Source organism: Pinus tabuliformis, chromosome 1_1, assembly GCF_031772625.1.
Source record: "Pinus tabuliformis cultivar Carrire ecotype Pingquan chromosome 1_1, CPIR1, whole genome shotgun sequence".
Taxonomy (NCBI): domain Eukaryota; kingdom Viridiplantae; phylum Streptophyta; class Pinopsida; order Pinales; family Pinaceae; genus Pinus; species Pinus tabuliformis.
The window spans coordinates 665994691-666004248 of record NC_142297.1 but is presented as its reverse complement, the minus strand read 5'-3'; the positions used below and the strand labels follow the sequence as shown (position 1 = coordinate 666004248).

Below are 9558 nucleotides of genomic sequence, written 5' to 3'. Positions count from 1 at the left end.
GCCTAGTTGAAGGTGAAGTTAAACAAATGAATTCACGTGAACAACAACTAGGTATCCATATCGATATACAAGGCCACCAGACATGCTTTGAAACACGGGGATAAAGAATGGGACCAGGTAAAACTTTCTATTTCCCTTTTCCTTTTAGTTTCATTTTTTAATATAGCCTCTCCTCTGGATATGTAGAGAAGTCTTATTCACTGAAATGCTATAAACCACCTTAACTCAGGGTTTCGGAATGCCAGACATGCTCTGAAACACAGGGATAAAGAATGGGACCAGGTAAAACTTTCTATTTCCCTTTTCCTTTTAGTTTCATTGTTTAATATAGCCTCTCCTCTGGATATGTAGAGAAGTCTTATTCACTGCAATGCTATAAACCACCTTAACTCAGGGTTTCGGAATGCCAGGGTCTTGGGCATTATGGGCTGCAACAGAGTTGTTTACAACGGTGGTCCCCTAATCCATAGTTTTTGTTGAATGTTGTTGAACAAATATACTTGGCAGATTATAGTCATGACAAGGCAGAGCAGTCTGTTCTGTGGACCTTAAGTGCAGATGTTGGAAATAGGTATCAATGTCTGAGGCCTATGAACAACATTAATTTGAATATGGATGCGAAAGCTGCAGATAGCCATGTTGGAGGAATACGTGATGGAAATCAACTCATCCTCTTTGAGTGGAAGAAACAGAGCAACTAGAAATGAAGCTCCAGCCCAATCTATTGTAAGCAATCTAACAATAACAAGTTGTCTTTCAAGCTCTTTATTGAAATTAGCATCATTTCTGTAAGTTTATCAATAGAAAGGACGGAGGGTTCATGCTACTTGAAAGTTTATCATTTCTGACATTTTCTGTAAGTTTTTCTGGCATCATTTTCCACATTCTTTTGTTTGCAGGTTTGGGTGTTCATCATAAGTTTGCTTGGCCTTGCACCTCTTGCTGAACGTATAGACTTTGTCACCGAGTAAGTGAAAAATTGCATGGTATATGTACATAGGTTATGTGTAATCTATACCTTGTACTGCAATTGTTTATACACTTGGAATGGTCACTGCAGTGCAGTGACTTCATAAAATATTATGTTTGTTGGTTTTACAATCTGATGTTTTGCTGTAAATTGTTGCAGACAAATTGCATTCTACACTGGACCAACAAGTGAGATTCTTATATGGCAATGGACTATGTACTCATATTTGTGGATACAAAATATGAGCTAATTGATATATATGAGAAAGTGTTTGACATTTCAAAGTAACTGATGCAAATATATTGTTAATTAATTCTCCTATAGTTAGCGGGCTGCTCAACGCCACATGTGGAAATGCAACAGAGATGCTCATTGCAGTGTTCGCACTTTACCATGGCAAGACCAATGTGGTCAAGTATTCTCTACTAGGCTCTATGCTTTCCAACTTACTTTTTGTGCTTGGCACATCTATCTTTTGTGGAGGAATTGCCAACATGAAAAAAGAACAACGGTTTGACAAAAACTCACCTTTTCCCAGTTATGGTTAAAGAATATATCTCCTACCAAAGCCGCTTCCACTAAAATGAGGAGGACTATGAAGGTGGAATACTATGTTCAAGTGAAGGACAACAAACATTACAATTTAGACCAAAATCAAAATGAAGTATTCAGCATCAGCCATCCTGACCTCTTAGACTTAGTTTTCTGTTACAACAGTATGAATAGAAATATCTTGAGGCTTAAGTGATAAAATATAAAGGATTTGTTTAGAAGTAAATGTTTTCTAATTTTTGGGGCTGAAACCAATTTTTTCAGTATGCACCAAGATGAAAATATTCCACACAGATTGAAAACACAGGATACACAGCAAAGACAGAAGCCATTGGTAATCTCCGCAGCAACATGACCAATACAAGTAATCACACACACAATAATGCCGATTCCAAGAAATGTGTAGATAAACCTGCCACAAAACAGTGGAGTACATCAGTTTTAACCTGGGTAGCAATTTGATATCTTATTATCAGCATACTGACAAACAACTTTTCTCTGCCATGTTTCAACATGGATAACAAAATAAAATTAGTATATTGTACAGCAGGGATAGTTTTTAAACAAATGGTAAATTAAAATGATAATACAGAGAAAGGCTCATGATAAACTTTTCATATGCGAGATAGCAAACAAATAGTAGAAAATTCACAACAAAACCTAGTCATGCAGAGTCCTTATGTGAGCTTAGAATAAAAATAAATTCCAAGGAAAACCTTGCAGGAAAATCCAGGGAAATTCCCGACATTACACAGATGGCACTGACTGTAAACACATTGGCACTGATTACAGCCCCTTACACAGTAGGGACATCAATTGAGACATGCAATACAGGCAGCCAGCCTGGGGAATCAACCACAAGACCTCCTACATTGAAGCTCAAAGCACTAAACCACTCATGCTATCCCACCATGCTACAAGTCTGCATACTTACGATCTCTAAAGGAAGATTAGCATCCTACAAATTCATTAATTTTTATCAAAAATATAGAAGTAGAACTTCATTTTCATTTTCAGAAGTCAATTTTAAAGCATTTCATCCCACCAATGTGAGGTCTACCCACAAGCAACAAGGTGTTCAAGCTCATATTAATGAAAAGAACCATGTTCAAAACCACCAAAGTGTGTTGCAGACATGGCCAGATGCAAGTCCTGTGTAATTTGACAGCCTAGAAACACCCCCAATGCATAGCCGCTCAGTCAAAAGGCAGTTGTAAGCTAAGTTGCACTGAAACGGATATGGATACAGGGTTTGAAACGGATATGGCAAATTTTCAAAAAATCCAGATACGATACGGCAAGGAAACAACGCATATATATATATATATATATATATATATATATATATATATATATATATATATATATATATATATATATATATATATATATATATAACAATTTCGTATTGCCATTCATGTTTTAGAATCTAGATTCACAAAAATCATCTAGCATATCATTCACAAAAAATAAGTGTTGGAGAGTGAATCTTTCTTAAATTTTAAATTTTATTTACTCGTGGATTCCGAAATTCACTCGTGTCATAAGTAAACTTTTAGGTTTGTTGAAAACTTAAAAGTCCGACAAAAATAAACCTAAACACCATTTCATGCACTCTGACAAATTCACATTTTTGCTCCTGCATAACACTAGGTTGCTTTTCTTTTTGAAAGAATGTTGGACATGTGGAACAAACTTCACATGCAACAATACATTGCATTTGACATTTTTTCTTCAAAAATAGTTGGATCCAACCAGTGGAGATAAAAACCGTAGCTATTATTTGACCTAATTCACTAACATGTTAAGATCCTTGTGAGCACACCTGTAGAATAACAAGCAAATATTCTTGATTCAAATATAGAAAAAATCTTGGGACGTCACCCAAGTATATTCCATCAAATAAATTCTCTCCTTTGCAGCTTATGAAATGAAAAACAAATTGTACTGAACAGTGGAAGTATGCAGAACAACAAAGTAATGCAGTCTAATCATGGTCAGCAAAACACATTGGAGATGGCTGAAAATCTGATAAGGATACAGGTTAAGGGTTAACCGTTATTGACTAATTTTTAAATTATTTGGCAAAAGACATTCAATTTCACTATATTCACAGAAATTAGTTTGGTTTGATCCTATATAAATACACCATATAGCTCAGCAGGAATTAGGCAGTAGACATTTCTCCACTAATAGCCTAAAAGTGGCCCACAATCCTATACTGACAATTTTCAATGTAGATTAAACTTTGCACATGAATACAAAAGCCTTCTTCCCTTGCCCTTAGGCTCAACCATTTTTTTTGGTTTCCTCAGTTATAGTTGTAGGTCCGATCTATTTGTTACTCCACACCCTTTCGTGCAATTTCAACAGAGCTGTAGACAAGTACATCCAAGTCAAAAGATCCCAAGGCAGTCAACCACGTTTCCCATACAACCATGACAAACTTGGAGCAAACAGGATGGAACATGTATACCATGAATCCTACCAACTTCTAGTTTAACCAAATCAAAATTATATGTCACATTCAAAATCAATTAGACTGAAGGCAATGATCCAGAAGAGAAGAAAGCACTGAAACCATCATTTATGCAATGAGCCAAGGCCCAGGTCTAGGACATGCCGTCTTTTCAAGATGCAACAAGGTGCGCTTACAGGCTTTTACAGGTTAAACAATAAAATTCAATTCAGGTAGGAGTCAGGACAGGTACATCCAAGGCATTGGATCATGTGACACTCAACCCAGGTTTGAATATAACCACAACAAAATGGGGCAGCCAAGAATAAAAACATGTCACATGCATGATTCCTACAACTTGCAGTAAACGTTTTAAAATAAGGCAATGATTTTGTAAAAAAAAGGATGAGAAGTCCCTATCAAAATCATTTTAACCTTAAGGCAATTATTCCAAGGAGAAAAAAGAACAAGTAATTACTTACTAAATAAACTTGCACAGACTAGAGAATGTCCTCTGTTTCAAAGCACGTACAGGAAGACAAATAGTCATTTTATGCTTCAAACCATTCCCCCTAGCCCACTCTTTCAAGCAGCATATAGCTGGATCCTTTCAAGAAAAGTGATTTGGAGGCTGCACCAGTTCACCGGCACTGTTATCTCTTTTTATGCCTAAATCATCCCCCTCCCCCCTCTTTCAAGCAGCACTTTTGGATCCTTCTAAGAAAAGTGATTTGGAGGGTGAGAGTTTCCCAGGACTGACATCATTTTGTAAAAAAAAAGGATGAGAAGTCCCTATCAAAATCATTTTAACCTTAAGGCAATTATTCCAAGGAGAAAAAAGAACAAGTAATTACTTACTAAATAAACTTGCACAGGCTAGAGAATGTCCTCTGTTTCAAAGCACGTACAGGAAGACAAATAGGCTTTTTATGCTTCAAACCATTCCCCCTAGCCCACTCTTTCAAGCAGCATATAGCTGGATCCTTTCAAGAAAAGTGATTTGGAGGCTGCACCAGTTCACCGGCATTGTTATCTCTTTTTATGCCTAAATCATCCCCCTCCCCCCTCTTTCAAGCAGCACTTTTGGATCCTTCTAAGAAAAGTGATTTGGAGGGCGAGAGTTTCCCAGGACTGACATCGCTTTCTACGGTTCAAACTATCTCACTCCCCCTCTTTCAAGCAGCACAGTTGGATCCTTCTAACCCCAGTTCACCAGACTGCTATCAACGACATCATACAAAGATAAAATGTGATGATTCTAAATGTGTAAAGTGCTAGCGAGGGCCTTCTAGGCCACAATGGCGAGATGGGTGCCTAAAATAATTATGGAGTTACGCTTGAGCCCTGAGCTTTGTCAGGGAAAAGCCAAAAAAGAAAATATATGACACCTTAGACACAAGAAAACTGTGACAATACCTAATGAGTACCGCTCTTAATGGCTCGCCTTCAAGGTAAGGGAGAATGCAGCATGCAGGTGTGCACACACCACAACACCTCTAATTTGAAACCTTTACTAAGTAATTTTTCACAAACATGGACACCTATCCCGTTTTATTATTTTTAAAACAGAAATTTTAAATGAAACAACAAAAAAACAAACAAACGACTTACCAGGGAGCAGGAAGGCTCATAGCATCAAGATCCACTCCAGCCACTATACCAAAAGAGTGTTGTCCAAGTTTCCGAAACTGAGTTTGATCTGCCCTCGAGATCGTTTGAGGATTTGAAAACGGAACATCCAGTTGTTGCCCCACTGAGGAATGAAGGGACATTAATTCTGCTGGTAAATTATACCATCAACATTGTTGGGTGTAGGTGCAATCGGAGGAGGGCGAACATGAGAATTCCAGTGGTTGAGCATCCATACTGCATACAGAATCATCGACGCTCCAATAAAAGCTTGAATGAAATTCAAAAACTTCAGCAGAAATGCCACGAATACTCGGCATCCCAGGCACCCCATTTTCAAGAATCCTTTCTCCTACAAACCCACTTCAGAAAACAAACTCAATTTCGCAGAAACGGGATCGGAGTTCGCAACACGAATGCAGGATTGGTAAATCGCAGACCCAATTCAGAGAGGACCTAACTGGGCAGAAATCGAACCAGAATTCACAGCCCAAGCGAGAATTTCCTTGGAGTTATGCCCGTCCCATTCTTTATCCCGCCTGGAGAACTCGAAGAGTCCATGGCCATCCCACACCATTGGAGAAACCCTACCTCTGGAATGGCGATTGGCACTCTGCGCTCTTCATTACCCGGACCGTCTGAGTGACATTTTTGATCGACGGTTCTGGTGCTTGCAATCGTCTAACATCTCATCGTACAGCGTCAGAGGAGGACTTGCAGTAAACGTTTTAAAATAAGGCAATGATTTTGTAAAAAAAAGGATGAGAAGTCCCTATCAAAATCATTTTAACCTTAAGGCAATTATTCCAAGGAGAAAAAAGAACAAGTAATTACTTACTAAATAAACTTGCACAGGCTAGAGAATGTCCTCTGTTTCAAAGCACGTACAGGAAGACAAATAGGCATTTTATGCTTCAAACCATTCCCCCTAGCCCACTCTTTCAAGCAGCATATAGCTGGATCCTTTCAAGAAAAGTGATTTGGAGGCTGCACCAGTTCACCGGCACTGTTATCTCTTTTTATGCCTAAATCATCCCCCTCCCCCCTCTTTCAAGCAGCACTTTTGGATCCTTCTAAGAAAAGTGATTTGGAGGGTGAGAGTTTCCCAGGACTGACATCATTTTGTAAAAAAAAAGGATGAGAAGTCCCTATCAAAATCATTTTAACCTTAAGGCAATTATTCCAAGGAGAAAAAAGAGCAAGTAATTACTTACTAAATAAACTTGCACAGGCTAGAGAATGTCCTCTGTTTCAAAGCACGTACAGGAAGACAAATACGCTTTTTATGCTTCAAACCATTCCCCCTAGCCCACTCTTTCAAGCAGCATATAGCTGGATCCTTTCAAGAAAAGTGATTTGGAGGCTGCACCAGTTCACCGGCACTGTTATCTCTTTTTATGCCTAAATCATCCCCCTCCCCCCTCTTTCAAGCAGCACTTTTGGATCCTTCTAAGAAAAGTGATTTGGAGGGTGAGAGTTTCCCAGGACTGACATCGCTTTCTACGGTTCAAACTATCTCACTCCCCCTCTTTCAAGCAGCACAGTTGGATCCTTCTAACCCCAGTTCACCAGACTGCTATCAACGACATCATACAAAGATAAAATGTGATGATTCTAAATGTGTAAAGTGCTAGCGAGGGCCTTCTAGGCCACAATGGCGAGATGGGTGCCTAAAATAATTATGGAGTTACGCTTGAGCCCTGAGCTTTGTCAGGGAAAAGCCAAAAAAGAAAATATATGACACCTTAGACACAAGAAAACTGTGACAATACCTAATGAGTACCGCTCTTAATGGCTTGCCTTCAAGGTAAGGGAGAATGCAGCATGCAGGTGTGCACACACCACAACACCTCTAATTTGAAACCTTTACTAAGTAATTTTTCACAAACATGGACACCTATCCCGTTTTATTATTTTTAAAACAGAAATTTTAAATGAAACAACAAAAAAACAAACAAACGACTTACCAGGGAGCAGGAAGGCTCACATCATCAAGATCCGCTCCAGCCACTATACCAAAAGAGTGTTGTCCAAGTTTCCGAAACTGAGTTTGATCTGCCCTCGAGATCGTTTGAGGATTTGAAAACGGAACATCCAGTTGTTGCCCCACTGAGGAATGAAGGGACATTAATTCTGCTGGTAAATTATACCCATCAACATTGTTGGGTGCAGGTGCAATCGGAGGAGGGCGAACATGAGAATTCCAGTGGTTGAGCATCCATACTGCATACAGAATCATCGACGCTCCAATAAAAGCTTGAATGAAATTCAAAAACTTCAGCAGAAATGCCACGAATACTCGGCATCCCAGGCACCCCATTTTCAAGAATCCTTTCTCCTACAAACCCACTTCAGAAAACAAACTCAATTTCACAGAAACAGGATCGGAGTTCGCAACACGAATGCAGGATTGGTAAATCGCAGACCCAATTCAGAGAGGACCTAACTGGGCAGAAATCGAACCAGAATTCACAGCCCAAGCGGGGATTTCCTTGGAGTTATGCTCGTCCCATTCTTTATCCCGCCTGGAGAACTCGAAGAGTCCATGGCCATCCCACACCATTGGAGAAACCCTACCTCTGGAATGGCGATTGGCACTCCGCGCTCTTCATTACCCGGACCGCCTGAGTGACATTTTTGATCGACGGTTCTGGTGTTTGCAATCGTCTAACATCTCATCGTACGGCGTCAGAGGAGGACTTGCAGTAAACGTTTTAAAATAAGGCAATGATTTTGTAAAAAAAAGGATGAGAAGTCCCTATCAAAATCATTTTAACCTTAAGGCAATTATTCCAAGGAGAAAAAAGAACAAGTAATTACTTACTAAATAAACTTGCACAGGCTAGAGAATGTCCTCTGTTTCAAAGCACGTACAGGAAGACAAATAGGCATTTTATGCTTCAAACCATTCCCCCTAGCCCACTATTTCAAGCAGCATATAGCTGGATCCTTTCAAGAAAAGTGATTTGGAGGCTGCACCAGTTCACCGGCACTGTTATCTCTTTTTATGCCTAAATCATCCCCCTCCTTCCTCTTTCAAGCAGCACTTTTGGATCCTTCTAAGAAAAGTGATTTGGAGGGTGAGAGTTTCCCAGGACTGACATCATTTTGTAAAAAAAAAGGATGAGAAGTCCCTATCAAAATCATTTTAACCTTAAGGCAATTATTCCAAGGAGAAAAAAGAACAAGTAATTACTTACTAAATAAACTTGCACAGGCTAGAGAATGTCCTCTGTTTCAAAGCACGTACAGGAAGACAAATAGGCTTTTTATGCTTCAAACCATTCCCCCTAGCCCACTCTTTCAAGCAGCATATAGCTGGATCCTTTCAAGAAAAGTGATTTGGAGGCTGCACCAGTTCACCGGCACTGTTATCTCTTTTTATGCCTAAATCATCCCCCTCCCCCCTCTTTCAAGCAGCACTTTTGGATCCTTCTAAGAAAAGTGATTTGGAGGGTGAGAGTTTCCCAGGACTGACATCGCTTTCTACGGTTCAAACTATCTCACTCCCCCTCTTTCAAGCAGCACAGTTGGATCCTTCTAACCCCAGTTCACCAGACTGCTATCAACGACATCATACAAAGATAAAATGTGATGATTCTAAATGTGTAAAGTGCTAGCGAGGGCCTTCTAGGCCACAATGGCGAGATGGGTGCCTAAAATAATTATGGAGTTACGCTTGAGCCCTGAGCTTTGTCAGGGAAAAGCCAAAAAAGAAAATATTTGACACCTTAGACACAAGAAAACTGTGACAATACCTAATGAGTACCGCTCTTAATGGCTCGCCTTCAAGGTAAGGGAGAATGCAGCATGCAGGTGTGCACACACCACAACACCTCTAATTTGAAACCTTTACTAAGTAATTTTTCACAAACCTGGACACCTATCCCGTTTTATTATTTTTAAAACAGAAATTTTAAATGAAACAACAAAAAAACAAACAAACGAC

At 39.3% G+C, this 9558-nt stretch overlaps 1 protein-coding gene across 1 annotated transcript; it reads right to left on the bottom strand.

Annotated features, from left to right (window-relative positions):
• Positions 1–1136: 1136 nt before the first annotated feature.
• On the bottom strand, positions 1137–8096 carry LOC149215153 (tetraspanin-20-like). Its single transcript, XM_089389637.1, has 5 exons — positions 7577–8096; positions 5848–5972; positions 5592–5733; positions 1711–1934; positions 1137–1563 (listed from the first exon to the last, which is right to left on the bottom strand). Exons 1-5 carry the CDS (start codon positions 7927–7929, stop codon positions 1439–1441), a joined length of 969 nt encoding a protein of 322 aa, XP_089245763.1. The 5' UTR covers positions 7930–8096; the 3' UTR covers positions 1137–1438.
• Positions 8097–9558: the final 1462 nt, after the last annotated feature.

What these genes read in the sequence shown, in the direction of transcription:
- LOC149215153 (XM_089389637.1), bottom strand. Translation starts at nt 7,929, where the DNA reads ATGGGGTGCCTGGGATGCCGAGTATTCGTGGCATTTCTGCTGAAGTTT. An exon ending in GTGAGCCTTCCTGCTCCCTG is followed by an intron (nt 5,973 to 7,576) that starts GTAAGTCGTTTG and finishes TGTTTTCTGAAG; the next exon opens with TGGGTTTGTAGGAGAAAGGA. An exon ending in CTTTATATTTTATCACTTAA is followed by an intron (nt 1,564 to 1,710) that starts GCCTCAAGATAT and finishes CCACCTTCATAG; the next exon opens with TCCTCCTCATTTTAGTGGAA.